Source organism: Epinephelus fuscoguttatus, linkage group LG20, assembly GCF_011397635.1.
Source record: "Epinephelus fuscoguttatus linkage group LG20, E.fuscoguttatus.final_Chr_v1".
Lineage (NCBI taxonomy): Eukaryota > Metazoa > Chordata > Actinopteri > Perciformes > Serranidae > Epinephelus > Epinephelus fuscoguttatus.
In genome coordinates, this window is record NC_064771.1 from 24,198,038 (window position 1) to 24,217,041 (window position 19,004).

Sequence of the window (19,004 nt, forward strand, 5' to 3'; positions counted from 1 at the left end):
TTGGACTGTGGGAGGAAGCCGGAGTGCCCGGAGAGAACCCACGCTGACACGGGGAGAACATGCAAACTCCGCACAGAAGGGCTCCCACGCCCGGGATCGAACCGGCAACCCTCTTGCTGTGAGGCGACAGTGCTAACCACCACACCACCGTGCCGCCCTGGACACTTGTTATGTTTATCCTATTTACAGTTATAATGTATCATCCCTGTTAAGTAACCTTCAGCACAATAGAAACTGTCCACTAATCCTCACAGGCCTCTCATATCCCATTACGGCTGAAATGAGTATATATTCATGCCTAAGAAATATCAAACTGCCCCATTATGAATACCTTCATCATGACTCCAGAAACCTCCAGTATAATCAAGAGCTGCTCAAATGACCATAGTGGCCATGTCACACAGATCACATACATTAAAATACTTGTATATCCCTCCTCTTACATCATGCTGCTATTTATCTGTGCTGAATTAAAGCAGCGCAGCCAGTGAGTCAAGAAATGTGACTTGTTTCTTGGCTTTCTGCTGTCTTCTCCCTGAAGAGGCCCAGACCCAACCCTGCCATCTGCTGGCTCCAACCAGGTGAACAAAAACTCATACCGGCAGATGACCCGCAGCACCCTTCGTTCCCACTGTGAGGAAAAGATGTCAGACATCCTCATCCTCCAGCAGCGTCCCTCCTTTTGTTTTTTTAGGGGAGTTTAATTTTAAAAGCATGACACTTGTATGAGCAATAACAAGTGCTCTTAAATAGTCTTGGCATAAAAAAAGGTTCATTTATGGAGGAAGGAGAGAGCAGGAGGGAGTGTGTGTGTGTGTGTGTGTGTGTGTGGAGAAGAGACAGAGAAGTGTGGGGAGGGTCGTTGGAGGGGGTTTCAATGCTTCTGAGAGGTGCCTCATTTTCCAGCACCATCTGTTCGTGGTTCTGCGAGCTGGAAGCCTCGTTTGTGTCAAACACCTCCCACACGCTCCGAGCAGCCAGACACCAACAGCAAGGACTTCATCACCTGTTTCAAACAACTGCACAATGTGACCCGCTGCATCCGTTAACTACTAATCACACTGTGTTTGATGATGTTGTTAACCTGCTGGTTGAGAGGTTCCTTCCCTCAGGCTCCTTACAAAAGTTCCAACACGCCCTGAGCCACTGCTAATCTGTGCTTCGGTGGAGGACGACAATGAAAAGGTTGATGAAGGAAGAGAGAAGGAGGACCAGACCGGACCTGGAGGCTGGAGTCGACCCCGCTCCCCCCTCCACCCCCTCCCCCCCCAGGAGGACAGAGATTGAAGGAAGACAGAGGCGCATGAACAAGGCCATGCTCCTCCATTTCAATCAGCTGCTGCCGTCTCACATGGCAGCAGAGCATCCGGAGGGGAGGCGCCGCCATGAATCCTAATTGCTCCCTTTTCACCATATTGCAGGGTGTTTCTATGCAAATCTGTCCAGAGAGGTATCTAGTTTATGCAAGGCCAACTGTATGAACTGAAATGTGAGCAGGAATCTCACTCAGACAAAAGCCTTGGTGGGGAGATGCTGGTATTATAATTCATTTGGATAAATTATTCATTTTGCACATGGCTCTCCTGAGTGCAGGACAGAGCGCGGTTTCACACACGTTGCTAATGTTTTGACATGTATGTATTCCACCGCATCGATGGGCACTGGCCTCAAGTTAAGATATATGGCTTTAATAAGAGTGACGAAGATGCAAAATAATGAGATGTCTGGGAGGAGAGCGCCGGGGTGCCCACGGAGAGGCAGAGAGAAGCGATAACATTATTCTTCAGCATGTGGACTTGTGTGGCTGTTACAGCAAATTCTGCCACATTTTTTTTATACCTTTATGAATACCCAGTGATGCACATTTGAAACTCCTACAGGCGCGAGGATTAGTAAAAGCACAACTGTGTAAATCATTAGATTTGCTCACAGTCAACACGAGTGGCCAGTCGGGACCGTGTGCTGACATGATGGAAATATTTTATGCTTAATATTAATCACGGTGTTTATTTCTACAGCGGCTCAACATGCACTCAGGGATCAATAAAAGTCGTGATGATTTTAAAGCTGTCATGGACTTCTGAACGTGCCAGAGTATTATTTCAATTACTTCAAGAGTTGCAGTGTGTTACAACTGATTCATTTGCCAGATCATAAGTCAGCTACATACTGGAAGTTTTTCCTGTGGTTCCAGGTTGGGAACAGGATCTCCTCCTGTATGTGCTGTCACTGAAACTGAAGTTACTTTTGTTGTATTGGGGAAGGAGACTTGATCTTGGCGTCCTTTACCACCAACCCAGATGGTTCTCAACACCCACAACATTATTATGGTCTCCTTTGCCCTAAATTCCTTCGTTGTTTGTTTGTGTTTACACGTACAGAGTAGTTTGCACATTTTTAGGGATGTTTGTGCCAAAAATATGGTAACTTTGGAAGATACCCATTTGATTTTTCTGTCTGACCGTTCTGATTTAGTCCCCCATCTCCTCCACTAAAACTGTGGTAGGAAGTGGAATTTTCATGGCCACTGTGAAGGAGAGGAGCAATAGCAACCATCAAGAGCTCTTGTTATGTACATACAGTGTGTGTATATGTTTTAAAGGAATACTACACCCACAAAATGATAATTTATGATAATGATAATGATATGATAATGATCAGTTACTCACCCCCTGTTATGTTGAACTTGTGAAGGAAACAGTTTTTCTCGCATGCCTCCACAAAATTTTTTTTTTGATGAATTGGCTTCAAATGGAGTCCACATTTAACATCAGCAAAACTATATCAAAACATCTGTTTATAAACTTTCATGTGGTATGCACAGTACTTCCAAAACTAGGCTAAAACCTCACATCTCCCTATTTAAAAAACTTCTGCCTAAACAGTCTCATGCACGGATGAGTAGCGCACCTGGGTAAGCACGTGCTTGAACTCTTGTCACTGGAACGCATGAGCAATGTTCAAATGCACGTGTTTGCCCTGGCGTGCTACCCATATGTGAAAGTGTTTTAAATCAGCCCAGTCGCCAGAATAAATGTTGCTGTTTCATATTTCTGCAAACCATGGTTATGTTCCTTTTGTCATATAAACATTTGGAAAGTGACGTAGTTCAGTTTACATGTATATGAGTTGACTTCAAGACCAACAAACTGGGGTGCGGAGTGGGCACCTTATGTATAAAGGCTACATCCTTGCTGCGACAGCTGCAGGTTCAACTGACCTTTTGCTAAGCCCCGCCCCTTTGCGACAAGCTGTTGGAGTAAGCATGGAGCCCACACTGTAACTAACTGCACTCCTTGAAGGAATGTTATCATATTTTTGTAAAACTGAAACCGTGATTCCAGAGAGAAGCAGACAGAGGGGTCTACAGTCTGTTTGAAGGATATATCCAGGATGTCAAACTGACTCAGCAGCAACAACAGGTTAAAAAGACAAAGATAGTTAGAAGCTAAAGCCAAACTATAGGCTACAGATCACAGTGTAAAAGTGAACCACCACATCACTGCTGATCGCCACACAAGACAATGAATATAAAGGGAAACTTTGCTGATTCTGAACCAGCTGTGTGGCATCACAGTGTGTGCAGATGAACGGTGTTTGGCTTCGCCCCCGTACTGCCGCCAGCACCTGGACCTCCACCGCCGGATGGGCAGGGATCTCTGGGGGAAGCCAAACAACATTCATCTGCGCACAATGTGATGACACAGAGCTGGTTGAATATCAGCAAAGTTTCCCTGCTTCCCTTCACTGGTTCCTGTACAGCAGTGTTGGTCTTTGTTTCACTGTTACAATCATTACAAAGCAAAAGCAGCATGTGTATACATTCAGTAGGCTATATCTTCAGTAGCTAGCTAGCTAACCCTACACTTTTCAGGGTTTGATTTTGGGTTTGGAACAGGGAAGATACGTTTATCTTTTTCCAACCTCTCAGGTAACGAGTATCATTAATACACGACGTGCCCCAGGCACAACATTTAGCTCCAAATCCACATGCTACACTATGATTGGTTAAAATAATCCAGAATCTGTGTCTTCTCTTACTGTCCGTACAGTTGCATCTGTTATAAAGCTCACAACAAACAGGATGTGCTGATTGATCACCAAACAGATCTTATAGATCAAACATTACTGTCTGAGCCCAACGTTACACAGCTCCATTATGCATTGTGTTGATCAATACAAGTTATGAGAAGAATACAATGAAGCCCATCTCCATCGCCTCCATCACAACATACATACCCACACACATAAATGCACTCTGACACTGGGCTCTTATTACTGTGCCGTCCGTCACAAATGACCATAATCTATACCGTGCTCCCAATGGCTCTCCTGGGAGGCTCCCCTCATTTCATTTTTCATCTCATCCTCTTTCACTTTATTTCCAGTAATTCAAACCCACTAAATCAAAATATGAGGAGACACGGAGGCCCGCTGTTTTGACAAGTTAAATGACTAAAGGCAATGATGTGCTTCCCAGCCAGTCTGTAAGCAGCACACGTTGCCAGCCACCGCCTCGCTGTGCAAACGCGCATGTGTGTGCGGACGTGCGTGCTCTTTCCACGTGCACGGTGCTCCTTATTCCTGCAGCCACCCGACCCTCTGCAGCATCTTTTTGAGGTGAAATTGAAATGGATTGTGTAGCTCAATATTTTATTGACATCAACTTCACAGAATGTTGCTACAGTGACACCGGGGATAATTATTTCACCACAGATTTCTTCCTCTCCGCATTTCTCTCTCTCCCTCTCTCTTTCTGCCTTCCTCCAAGCCCTTCCATTCCTGTAGAGAATTAGTTCTGCATAAATTACCCAGTGGAATATTGAATCAGTCTCCAGCCACCAAAGGCGAGTCTGTGTGGCTGATTACCGAGCACTGCGCACAACACGCATGCAGACAAACACACACAGAGCGAGAGGGAGAGGGGCCTCTAAGCGAGGAGCTGACACCATTGCAGAAAACATGGTAAGAGGAGGAGGAGGAGGAGGAGGATGAGGAAGAGGTGGGGAGGAGGGGGATCAGCCAATCTGGATATGGAGAGCGAACGCTGTATTAGCCACCCCAGCTACACACTATATCTGCTCATTACTTAGTCATTAGCAGGGGCATGGTTTTAAAGGAGGGAGGGATCAATCAATTGTCATGGGTCAATGTTTTGCAGCCCCATTATGAACCTTGGGTGGCTCTGTAAATTAAGCACAGTAATTACTCATGTTAATTACACAAAGATGGTGGTCACATTGATCTACAAATACGTTTTGCATAATGTAAATGGTATGATGAGTAAACAATGGGTTGCACTTGAGTATTTAAAAGGACGGAACCGCACTGATCATGATGAAAGAAGGAGAGAAAAGAGCTTCATCCTTTATTTATTCTGGTGTGTAGCTCTGAAGCCATTAGTCAATCGATTAGTCAGTTAACAGAAAAATATTTGTGATACTTTATTAATCAATTATCAAGCAAAATATGCTAAGTATTCCTTTGTTCCAGCTTCTCAAATGTGAGATTTAAGCACTTTCTCTGTTTAATTTAAAGTTCCAGTGTGTAAGGTTTAGCCGGATATAGTAGCATCTAGTGGTGAGGATTTCAGGTTGCAGCCAGATGAAACTTCTCCCAGTTGGAATTCCTTCAGTGTTCATTGTCCAGAAGATTTTTACCAGGAGCCGAATTATCCACAGAAGTCTCCTCCTCTCCAAGACAGACAGACACAGTGATATGAACCGGTATAAACACTGAATAAAGCAGTTTTATGTATAAATCAGTGATTTTCCTATGCTGTTTGGCATGTCACAGACGGGCCACCAGCTCAGCAGCTGCTAATGTGTGCTCACCTTGTTTGTGATCCAGATGAGCAGCAAGTTTTTACCAGGAGCCAAATTATCTGCAGAAGACCTAGGGATTAAAACTAGGGATTTAAAACTCTGAATAAAGCAGTTTGGCTTGTTGCAGATGTGCCACTAGCCCAGCACCTGCTAGTGTATGCTTACCTTTTTTCTCTGATAACACAGGATCCAGACGTTCGGGACATATTTACTGGGAGCCGAATTATCCACAGAGGTCCTCTCCAGAACAACCTAATCAGGTGATTAAAACCAGTAACACTGAATAAAGTAGTGTCATGTTATAAATCAGTGTTTCCCCTATACTGTTTGGCTTGTTGCAGATGGGCCACTAGTCCAGCACCTGCCAATGTGTGCTCACCTTTTTTTCTCTGATAACATAAGATTGAGACGTTCACAAGATTCTTACCAGGAGTTGAATTATCCACAGAGGTCTCTTCCTCTCCAAAACAAACTGATCAGGTGATTAAATGCCACTAGCGCAGCACCTGCTAATACTGTATGTGCCCAACTTTTTTCCAGACGTTCGGGAGATGTTTACTGGGAGCCGAATTATCTACAGAGGTCTCCTCCTCTCCAAAATGCACTGATCAGGTGATTAAAACCAGTATAAACACTGAGTAAAGCTGTTTCATGTTATAAATCAGTGTTTCTCCGATGCTGTTTGACACATCACAGTTGGGATGCTGGCCAGCACCTGCTAATTTTTTTTTTTTTTGTGATCAATTTTTTACTTATTCATCGCTTACATCACAGGGGAGGAGCATCCCCATAGCTAAAGAAAAAACAAACAATTATTTACATACTGGGGAAAAAAAATAAACAAACAAAAAAAACATCTTCACATCCATGAAACCAGCACAGCAAAACACCACCCGCTCCAATGCCTGCACCCCCCACACACGCCAGCACCTGCTAATGTGTGCTCACCTTGTTTGTGATCCAGATGTTAAGGAAGTTTTTACCAGGAGCCAAATTGTCAGCAGAGGACCTAGGGATTAAAATTGGGGATTAAAAACTCTGAATAAAGCAGTTTGTACTTTACAAATCAGTGTTTCTCTGACATTGTTTGGCTCGTTGCAGACAAGCCACTAGCCCAGCACCTGCTAATATGTGCTCACCTTTTTTCTCTGATAACATAAGATCCAGGTGGTCAGGAGATTTTTACCAGAAGCCGAATTATCAGCAGAGGTTTCTTCCTCTCCAAAACAAACTAATCAGGTGATTTAAACCGGTAAAAACACTGAATAAAGCAGTTTCATGTTGAAAATCAGTGTTTTTCTAACACTGTTCTGCTTGCCTTGAAGGGGCTGCCAACTACTGTGGATGATGCAAAACTGTGAGTGGCCCTATCTTGAGCCAGTGTCTGATTTGTTCATTCTGGGCTACAGTAGAAAACAAAGAAACATATTAATTATATTATATTCCATTTCTGCAAATATATCCTCCTAAATCCTACACACTGGACCTTTAACATTTAGATTTTGAACTGTACGTCAATCATAACTCTGGGGTTCTGGGAGCTTATGAAGGGCACTTCCCATTATTGTGTGGCTTAATAGACTAAATGATTAGTCAATTAATTGAAAAAATCATCTGGAGATGGCTGCAACTAGAGATTATTATTATTGATTAAGCTCCCGATTTGGTGGAAATTAGCTGAAGGCATTATATGGTCATCACATACCCTCGGGGCTTCAGCACATATGTACATACATATGAGCAAGAGGGAATTTTTTTTTTTCCATATTCTGCATAATTAATCTGAGAGCACGTCTCCGGATCTAAATCTAATACAGTATTGAACAGGGACTGCGACCAAATCCCTGGATCCCAAGTCCTGAGAGAGACCCAGTTTCCCTCAGTCTAAGATATTCAATTCCTCCTCAGGGTGTGTGTGTGAGCGAGTGTGTGTTTGCTCATGATTGGACGATTAGCCCACTGCATTTGATACATAGTTTATATACAGAGATGCTCAAGAGGCACTTTGAGGGGGGATCACTGAGCTGCCTCTCAAGCTGAAAAACATTGTTAGCAGCGGTCCCTCCAGTGTTTCTGAGGATCATTTCTTATGCTCTTTATTTACACAGACTGATACATCTGTATATCCCAAAGTTACGTGTCCCCAGATGTGAAGATTTAGACACACCAAGCTCTTTTGGGGGGATGCGTTGCCTCCAGAGGCAGATTTAGAAAGCCCACACCACGTTGAACACTATATCAGAGGTTTAATTAGAGGCCCTTCGTGATGTAAGTGGCAGCAGAATTATAAAATGGAAAATCAGATTCAGCCAGGCAATTTTCACCGTCGGTGGTTATCAGTTGACAGAACAATTAATCAGCACAAGCATGTTGTGGAAGGAAATCCTCATCAGGAAGTCATCAGTCGCCATCAGCGCTTCCACGCCAGGGCATCAAACAACACAGGTATAACAGGTTTATTTAGCCTCTCTGCACCTCCTCTGTGTCAGCAGCTGTTAGAAATGCGTTTGGTGCCATCTAGAGGCAGGGTGTAAGACTGCTGCACAGATGACCCATGGGCCATCAGTGATGTCTTTTGAAAGAAGAGATATTCCTTTAGAAATAATCCTCATAATCCTATTAGTGCCGCTTCACCACTGAATAATATGAATTCAGATATAAGCACATAAAATGTATGATAACACACATGCTGTTATATATTGTTGTATGTGGGAATACTTACTACAGTACATTCATACACTGATCCTCACCCCAAGCATAAACATAACCCTCACAATAAACTCGACCTAACTCGAAATCAAACCTCCAGCTGTATCCTGACACCTGAGCTTCAAAATAACTGTTTCAAATTTCATAAAGCACCAAAAAAGATGCTTAACACTGATCTTCCTTTGCAGTTTTCTACATAATTTTTTAGGATGGATGGATTTTAAGGCAAAGCGTTCTGACGAATATATCTTTGGTATTAAAAATAACTCTTTCTTTAGTCAGTTTTGGTCTTGCTGACATTTTAAATCTACTTAATAGATAAATTTCTTTCAAATTTTGGTCACAAATTAGTTAAAATCAATTTCAGTGAGCATTTCTGCTTTTCCAAGATAATCCATCCACCTGACAGGTGTGGTGTATCAAGATGCTGATTAAACAGCTTCATTTCTACAATAAAAGTCCACTCTAAGAATGTACAGTGTGGTCACACAACACAAGTTTCGAGGTAGTGTGCAATTGGAATGTCCAGCAGAGCAGTTGCCCAACAACTGAATGTTCATTTCACTACAAAAATATATCTCTAATGTTGTTTGCATTAATTTGGCAGTACATCCAACCAGCCCACAACTGCAGACCACATGTAACCTCCCAGCTCAGGACCTCCACATTCAGCGTTTTCACTTGGAGGATCATATGAGACCAGCCACCTGAACAGCTGATGCAATGAATGGTTTACACAACTGAAGAATTTCTGTAGCAAGTTGTCAGAAACCGTCTCAGAGAAGTTTATCTGCATGCTCGTCATCCTCACCAGGGTCTTGACCTGACAGCAGGTCATCATTGTAACCGACTACGGTTGCAATGGAGATTTTCATAATACAATAACTGTCTCAGAAAACAGTGAGGTTTCACTGTATTATAGAATTTATATTATTACCAGTTAGAGTGACCCTTAAAGAAATGAAAACGGAAGGGTTCTGGTTGATCAGACATCTTATGGAATCTTGAGACCATTTTGTTAATTAAAGTATGTGTGAAAACTCTTACCTTAGAAAATAACTTAAATAACGGGGATATTCAAAGTCCAGTTTATTTTTATTTTTCAATATCATAGATAAGCCACTGTACATTTGATAACCGTCAACTTTTATATCACGGTATATCTTGAAACCGGTATATCGCTGCAACCCTGTAACCAACTTGTGTGGTTGTGAGATCGGTTGGATGTACTGCCAAATTCATGAAAACAACATCATAGACAGCTTATGATAGTGAAATGAATACGTAGTTTACAGGCAACAGCTCTGGTGGACGTTCCAATTGCACGCTACCTCAGTACTTCCGACATCTGTGGTGCCATGTGATCAAACTGCACATTTTAGAGTGGCCTCTTATTGTAACCATCCCAAGACACACCTGTGTAGTATGATGCTGTTTAATCAGCATCTTGAGGTACCACACCTGTCAGGTGGATGGATTATTGTGCTGACTTACATGGATTTCAACAAATCTGTGACCAAAATTTAAGAGAAATTTATCTACTGAGTGAATGAAAAAAGAATTAGATCTTTAAATTTAACCTGTGAAAAATGGGAGCAAAACCAAAAAAAAAGCAACATTGGATCATTGTAACTACACTGTGTGTGAGTGTGAGTAAGGATAATACATTATTAGAGCAATGCAACTCAGCAACCATCACAGCTGTATTGTCTTTTCATTCTCTTGGCAAAAAGGGGCAAACAAATTCACACTTGAGTACTAAATATTTAAATAACTTGCCATAGCATATTCTACTTAGGATTATTTCATTAATTTATAAAGTTGTAGATGAAAGTTATTCACCTTCTCGCCAAAAGATGATCGTTATCTTCCTATATTTCTGACTTGTAGAGGTCAATTTTCAATAAGATTTAGATTAAGATTTTGTAATGTTCTTTATCTTACCACACTTTTGAGTTTTTAATAACTTTAAATTTTATTTGGTGGAGGCTTCAAAAAAGCCATCTGGGTTTTTTGCCTCTCCTTGCACTGTATTTATTATTAATTTTTCTTGCTTTTTTGTGTTTTAACTCTGCAAAAATTAAACTGTAATATACAATATTTAATACCATTGAAAGCATTACACATTTCAGCCTCTAGGCGTCAGCACTCACTTGAGACTGACTGCGCTCGCGCTCCTGTGGCTTCTCTTTCCTGCTGTTGTTGTGCGTAGGCTCGTGCTGCTTTCAAATACATCCTGTAATCTCGTATTTTGTATAAAACATTCACACATACTTGTTTTCGTTTTCTTGCCAGCAGATTCAATTTTGCGCTGTCTGTAAATGTGAATACCAACAAAATAGACGATAGGATGTGTCATCATACGCACTTTTTGTTCAAGTTGTTGCGACCATTTGGGATTAAAGTCTCTAGATTACCGATGAACCCTGAAGGCAGCACTCACTGTAGCTCGCATGCTATCAACACATTGCATTCGATTGCATGTTGCTGGCTGTTAGCGCTTCCACAACATGGGAAAGTAATGTGACAGCGTGCAGGTGATAAATAAAGCCTGGCCCGCTGGAATGAGGACAGAATAACAGTTTAATTAGTCGTGTTGGTATTTGTTTAGGAGACGCTGCCAAAATGGTGAAGGAGCAGTTCAGAGAGACAGATGTGGCCAAAAAAATGTGAGTGTAATAGCATTGCTAGCTAGCCTGTTAAGCTAGCTCGCCGGTTAGCTGGTGCCAGTGTCAGTTTGCAATGTGGCTAGTATTGACAAGTTGTTTTAGGACGATAATATTAAAGAAGATACAGTGGCCCCACCACACAGCCAAATGATTTAGTTGTATTAATATAAAGTAGTTGTTCTGACACGTAGGCTAAAGTAAACGTCATCACATTTATGTATCGACAGCAGGGATGTGTTGTGAACATGCAGTCACCAGGACTTGGAGCCAGTTAAATATGTTGATACACTTTGTTCCTGCTCTCCTCTCAGCTCTGCCTATCACCTGCATACTTGTTGAAAAATGTGTAAGAAAACAGACATGAACCCTCTCACTGTCTGTGCTTTACTCTTTGTACCTGTCTACAGAAGCCACATCTGCTTTGGGATGAAGTCTGCCGAGCAGATGCGTCAGCAGGCTCACATCCAGGTGGTCAGTAAGAATCTGTACAGCCAAGACACCAAACACACTCCACTGCCCTATGGAGTGTTGGACCACCGCATGGTATGACACGGACACAGTCTTTTCACTCTTTTATGATTTGACACTAAAAAACGAGTGTGTCCAAATGCTTCCACAGTCTCATATAGAAAAGGTCTTGCACAATATTTATGTAGACCTGTTTCTTTTCATGGCAAAATATTTATGGGGGACCTCTCAGCTTTATTGCTGCCCTTTATTGTGGCATGATTATGTCGCTTGTAGATCTGCCAAGAAGGTTTTACTCCATTATGTTTACACGATCTTTAACCCCCCATAATTTGTTTAATTTTTTAATTGATTTCTTGTGTGTTTAACTATTTGTGTGCATGCAGTTCACGCACACGGATCAGCCGCATAAATAAAACTACAGTCAGGTGAAGTGGATGATATTGATCATCACCTTACAATCCAATTTTCTGCTTGGAAGCCTTTGGTCCTGGCATTCATGTGGATGCCACTTGACTCGCACCACTCACCCAAACATCGTTGCAGACCAAGTCCAACCCCAAGTGGAAATGACACTCTCTGATCAGGAGGACAATGCGGCATGCTACAACCACAAAAACTGCTCAGGAATTGCCCGAGACATGTGACAAAGTGAGCAAGGCATCAACCTGGTTTCTAAATTCACCAGATCCCAATCTGATTGACCATCTGTGGGACGTGGTGGTATGCTGGACTTGGTCCGGTTCATGGCAGGGCCTCCTTGGATCGGACTTGTCTCTGACCTATCGAGGCATGGACATAGGACCTCTGGGGGATGTCCTGTGGTGTCTGGCACCAGGGCATTGGCAGCAGATCCTTTAAGTCCTGTTGGCTGTGAGGTGGGGTACCAACACATTCCACAGATGCTTGATCAGATTGAGATCTGGGGAATTTCTAGGTCAGGTTGATGCCTTGAACTCTTTGTCATGTTCCTCGGGCCATTCCTGAGCAGTTTCTGCACATTGTCCCTTGTCCCTGGGAGCGCCCTGCCCATCCAGGGAGGTACTTGGTCTGAAAATGTGTTTGGGCGGGTGGAGCGTGTCAGGTGGTATCCACATGAATGCCAGAACCAAAGGTTTCCCAGCAGAATGTTGCATTGCAGCGACATGATCGATGTTATTTCCCCTCACCTGTTAGTGTTTTTATTGTTGTGGTTGATCGGTGTATATAGGTAATGTAGTCTCCTTAAACTGCCAAACATCAGCATAATCAAACTGATGCAGGCAAAACTGCATAGGAACATAACACTTGTTGCACTTCATGTAAATGAGTATATGCATGTATTTTAGTAAAAAATAAGAGGAAAAGAAGTATTACATCATAAAAAGTTGTCACCCATTTCACATATAATGTCATGTAGCTGTAGTCCATCCTCATACTACAGGCTCATCCCTCTGCTCTTTTGTTTCCGGCAGGGCACCAGTGAGAAAGACAGACCATGTCTGACATGTGGGAAGAATCTGGCAGATTGCCTGGGACACTATGGCTACTTGGATCTGGAGCTGCCGTGTTTTCATGTCGGCTACTTCAAAGCCATCATAGGGATCTTACAGGCAAGTTCAGAATAAGAATTCGGTTCAGTGTCAAGGAAATTTTCACATACAAGGAATTTGCTGTCGAGTTTTGGTGCATAACATACACATAGTAAGAGAAATTAAAATTAGAAATAAAATTAATAATGGGACTTAAATATGGGATAGAATACACACATCAGTGTCAGAGTTAGTGGGGGTCCTGGTCCTTGTTGATGAGGCCATCTGCAGTTGGGAAGAAATGGTTCTTGTGGCGTGAGGTTTTGGTCCTGATGGACTCCAAGAGTGTTTCAAAGTGTTTACTCCCTTTTATTTTCCAATAAAAATGGTAAAATTAGATGGCATACATTTTTAAAATAGCCATATGGAGACTCACACATTGTGAAGAACAATATCAGACAGTTATTATAAGCAATAGGGAGACCAGAATTCAGTCAGAAGACCCAGGTTCTGCACCGTGCAAGACGAATTAAAATGACTGGTATGCAGCACGCAGAAATATATTTTTCCTTTAGGTGTCACTATAGCATCAAAATTAGAACAGGCTAAATATGTTTTTTTGGCAAGTCTGTCTGTATGCTCATCTCTCAAACAAGTAAATATGTGATTAAGTCACCAATAAGATCACATAAATCAAGCAGTCATTATAATTTTACCCCACTTTTGTTTATTGTAAATTCCTTAAGTTATGATTGTTTTCTGCATTTTTATATCACACAACAGTTCAGTCACAAGTTCACCTTTGCATTTGTGTGAGATAGTGTTTCACCTTCCTCATTGTGATGTGGTATTTTGTCATGTCTCAGATGATTTGCAAGACGTGCTCGAGCATAATGCTGACGAAAGAGGAGAAGCTGCAGTTCATGGATTTCTTGAAAAGGCCCAACCTGGCCTATCTCCAGAAACGAGGGCTGAAGAAGAAGATCTCTGATAAATGTCGCAAAAGGACAATCTGTCTCAACTGTTCCGCTTTCAATGGTGAGAAAAAAGAGACAATTTCATTTTGGACATTTACTCATTGACACAGACTTTTTGTGCCATCCATCCTGATGTAATAACTGGAAAAAGCTGAGTCATGTGTGTTTTTCACTCTTCAGGACCAGTGAAAAAGTGCGGCCTGCTGAAGATCATCCATGAGAAGTATAAAACAAATAAGAAGGTGGTGGATGCTTTCGTGTCGGAATTCCTGCAGTCCTTTGACACCGCCATCGAGCACAACAAAGTGGTGGAACCTCTGCTGACCAGAGCTCAGGTGAGCTTTATACACTTTCACACTTCGCAGTAGGTGTCACCATGCTGTGGTATGACAAGTGATGAGCCTCGGTAGTGTCAATTACATGTTTCAGATGATACGTCATGTTTGTAGTCGACCAATGAAGATGGGTTTACATATCACCTTGGGTTCGTCCTTCACCTTCTCAAAATGATCCCACACTTTGGATTTCCTGCCCGACATGTTATTAACTAGCCTGTGGAATAACTGCAGGTACCAGCCCTGGAAATTAACATGACTCCTGTCTGACTGCTGAGCGTGGCCACTTCCTGTGTCTGTCATTTCAAATTAAGTTCCCACATGGTCCAGTCATATAGGGTTTGATTTATTTTGACAAGGCACAGCTCCTAATAGAATTTCGTCCCCCCCCCCCCGCGACTAAGTGAACAATGAAATCTTACCGACTAACGACCTCTCTGGTTGACTAAACATTTGGTCAGCCATTAGGGGGCAGCCCTAACAGTTACCATTCAGTACGTTTACATACACAGTTCAGCTAAGCTAAGGCTATAGCTCGATTAGGCCATTGAATTGGACTACTGTCCTTGTCCCAGAACACAAGCACGGGAGGGGAGTCGATTTATTGACTGAAGCATGCCCAACTCTGCTACGATAGGTGGTGATATGCCCCCTTTCAGCTTGTTAGTGTTGGACCTTTTTCCGGTTGACCTGTTACATCACACACCAAACAACTGACAAACAAGTTAGCTGCGGTTAACTAGCGGCAAACGAGTACCATGGTGGACGATTTCAGAGCTCTGTACATTTTGTCTCTCCAAAAATGCACAGCTCTGGATATAGATTTTGCCATGTTGTTACTGGTTTCTTCTTCTGTTATGCATTTAATGCTATTCAACTTTCGGGTTAGAGCCCGGGGTGGAAACTTTGGAGCATGTGGAGAGCACCTCAGCCAGTTTGGGCTCCATTGAGCGTATACATCCAGCGGTAATTCAGCTCCCCCTGGCGTTGTCTGGGTGTGTTAGTCTGATGATGTATGTATGATTTCAGTCGGACTAACATGTTAACATGTATTTTCAAAGTCCAGTTTTAGTTGGACTCACACAATAAATCGATTTTCTCTAATGTTATGTAAATGTACTGACTGATAATGCTGTCCCATCCCACAATGGCGGGATGGTATTGTCGTGGAAGCTTAGCACCTACCCTCCGTTAGCCGCAAGCCGCCAGCAAGGTCACCGCCATTTCAAGAACTGTGTGCACTCAGTCCTGCCCCAGACTCTGAATCATAAATATGCTATGAATGACATCTACAGCTCCTTATTCCTGTATTGCTTAATGACATATTTCTCAAGTAAATCAGGAAAAATGGATAATGTTAACTAGGGATAGACCGATATGAATTTTTTAGGGCCAATGCCGATACCAATTTTTTTCCATCACCCTTAGCCGATGACCGATTATGGACTGCTGATTTTCTTGAGCCGATATTTGGGGCCGATACTGCTTTTGCTCCCTCAATTTACATCAAAAAAATGACACAATGATAACAAATATTACAGGTCTCAAGTTTAAAATAAGAAACATTACTGAACAGTAAAAAATACTAAAACAAGATGGAAAGTTGAGGTAGAACAGGTAGAATATTATTATTATTATTATTATATTATTATTATTATACATTCAAATAAAAAAAAGAGTTCAGTGCTCTTAAATCTTCCAGTAATGTCTTTATAAAATAAACAAATATTGAAGCTGAAGCACAAATAAAACAACAACTACTGTATACAGTAGGATTCAACAGCTTTGTTCAACTTAACCACATACTTTCAAATGAAAAAAAGTGCCAGGGAAAAATAAATTCGCTAACCCACGCAAGTATCGGCCGATGCCGATACAAGTAAAAAACTCAAATATCGGCCCGATATATCGGCCGGCCGATGTATCGGTCTATCCTTAATGTTAACATCAAAAACTGATTTATTGAGAAGTTTGGATTATTTTCTAAATGAATAAAGGTTTTTGAAGAATATTGTGAGTATAGTCCTCAAACTAAGGTATGGAAATAGGTATTATATAAGTATTATTATTTTATTTTTTATAGTATCATTTTTTTTGGATGAGAATTACGTGAAAACTGTGCAACCGATTTTCACAAAACTTGGTGGAGGCATGTAGCATGGTCCAACTTAGAAGCCATTACATTTTGGAGTGGATCCAATTAACGGGACGGGTCCATGGGCAGGTAGGATTCAATTGCCTGCTGTGGCCACCAGGGGGCGAGTTTCTGATGCCCCATTATCCAGATTTGTTCTAAATATATTTGTCAACACATCTGCCAAATTTGGTGCTTTTATCACAAAATTGAACAATTCTAGAAAAATATTGAGCTATGCTGCCCCACTAATCTGGCAAATGATTAAAATATTTTCATTTTTTGCTTTTTAAGGAGCAACACAGGAAGACAAGCCAAAGAGTATTCTGTAAACTGTGAATGAGAAGCTAATAAAACATTTTAAAAAGCTCTTGTTCTGTTCTATTACATTTTTATGAAGTTTTTTCCACTTTAATATGCCTCTAAATTATATTTGTGGCACTAAAAACATGAAACAGCACTTATAGGATAGCCAAACCATTCCATGCCAGTAACCACTGGCAGCCATTTTTGGGTCGGTCGATCGGTCGGTCGGTCCACAAATCTTTTCTTGAATAATTCAAAAAGTACTTGACCAAAAATGTTAAAAATCTGCATACTGCAAGTAGAGACCATGAGTAACTATGCCAGAAAAAATGACAAGGATTCATTCATAGGTGGTGCTATACTAAGCATTTCAAAATGAAAAATTTGCTTTTCTTGAGGTTGTGTGTATGCATGTTGTGTATGCATGTTGTGTGAATGCATGCATGTATGAGGTCACAACTATTGCGAATTTGCGCTTGTTCTTAATTTAATGTGAACTGTGAGTGTGTCTAACTGTATTTTTCTTAATTTAATACATATTTACATTTTTAAAATACTGTAATGAATCATTTAAATATTTTTGATTAATTTTATTGAATAAATGGTTGCTACGGCAACTAGGGTGCGTTTTTGCGATGCCCCAATATCCAGATTTGTTTGAAATATATCCACCAACACATGTACCAAATTTTGTGCTTTCATCACAAAATGAACAATTGTTGTGATATATTGACCTAAGCCACCCCACTATCAAGCAAGACCTAAGGCCTTTGCTCACCAAGTGCATGGTTTAAAAAGATACAACCTCACACTGTCAATCATGTTAATGCACAGACTCTGAAACTTTTGTCCATCATCAAAGTTTCCAGAACAAGTTTGAATTTCTGATATTTCAAGTCAGTTAAAAGCTTTGTTTGACCAAGATGTAGTGAAGAAAATGTGGTGTAACATACATCTGCAACAAGAGAGGGACATCCATGACAAAGAGAAGATAATATTGGCCTCTGTAGATATGCACAACAACATAACAGCGATGATGATACTTACAGCAGAGTGCAATTTACACAATAGCTGCACACTAGGCCTATCATAACTCGGGTAGCTGAATGCAAGACGTGGACAATGACAGGCAACAGCCTTGGTAGCTTCCTCCAGTGGAGAGAAGCAAGGGAGCGAATCTATCATTACACTGTGCCCTGTATTGCAAGTTTTTGCAACATATAGAATAGCAAAAAGCATCCGACAAAACTACAGACATGGTGTGCAAAGTTCTGTACAACCTTGTATTCGCCTCATGTTGCCTTGATTATCATTCCCTTGGTAGGAAAACCTGAACCCTCTGGTGGTGCTGAACCTTTTCAAGAGGATCCCCCAAGAAGACATTCCCCTGCTGCTGATGAACCCTGAGGCAGGGAAACCTGCGGACCTCATTCTCACCCGCCTCCTGGTGCCTCCTCTCTGCATAAGACCCTCCGTGGTCAGCGACCTGAAGTCAGGCACCAACGAGGACGACCTCACCATGAAGCTCACGGAAATTATCTTCCTCAATGATGTCATCAAAAAGGTTGGTATCTGTCACTGACTGTGGCTAATAACCTGTCAGTTCAGGGTATTAGCAGAGACTGAAAAGATTTGGACCTCTTGTTGTAAGACAGTGAACTTCAGACTTCAAGTGGGATCTCATTTAGAAATAATGAGCTGTGGTGGGCAAGTGGCCATTAGCTACTGATATCGGGTTTTAGAAAAAGCTTTCAGATTCTAGCAGCCTACAGCTACAATAAATTCCATGTTCCCGAGCTTACAGCGTCTAACAGTAAAGCCAGAGGGCAAACTCTGGGTCTAATAAATGAGGAAATCTCTCTCCTACACCTTCAACCCTGCCTATATCGAGTTCTTCGTTTCTAAAGCGACTCACTTAACAAAGTTTAACAAACTAAACATTGCTCAGAGTTGTTGCAGGATGATTGTTGAGGCCTTCATTTTTAAGTTTATCGTCCTTACAACTTCAAAATGTCTTAAATTTAGTCATCTGGGGCCATGTTTAAAAACACTCTGATAACACTCTCAGAG

General features: G+C 41.6%; 1 protein-coding gene across 2 annotated transcripts in view; it reads left to right on the top strand.

The window, feature by feature from the left end:
* polr3a (polymerase (RNA) III (DNA directed) polypeptide A) overlaps positions 1–19,004 on the top strand; it is an 82,262-nt gene that overhangs the window by 11,546 nt on the left and 51,712 nt on the right. Inside the window, exons 1-6 of one of the 2 annotated variants that reach the window (XM_049564512.1) lie at positions 10,990–11,203; positions 11,611–11,746; positions 13,126–13,263; positions 14,049–14,220; positions 14,340–14,494; positions 18,259–18,498. In XM_049564512.1, coding sequence (XP_049420469.1) covers positions 11,160–11,203; positions 11,611–11,746; positions 13,126–13,263; positions 14,049–14,220; positions 14,340–14,494; positions 18,259–18,498 — 885 coding nt within the window. In that variant the 5' untranslated portion in view covers positions 10,990–11,159. Of the gene's footprint in view, positions 1–10,989; positions 11,204–11,610; positions 11,747–13,125; positions 13,264–14,048; positions 14,221–14,339; positions 14,495–18,258; positions 18,499–19,004 lie in introns of those variants that run through there. The other variant, XM_049564513.1, reaches the window with a different exon arrangement.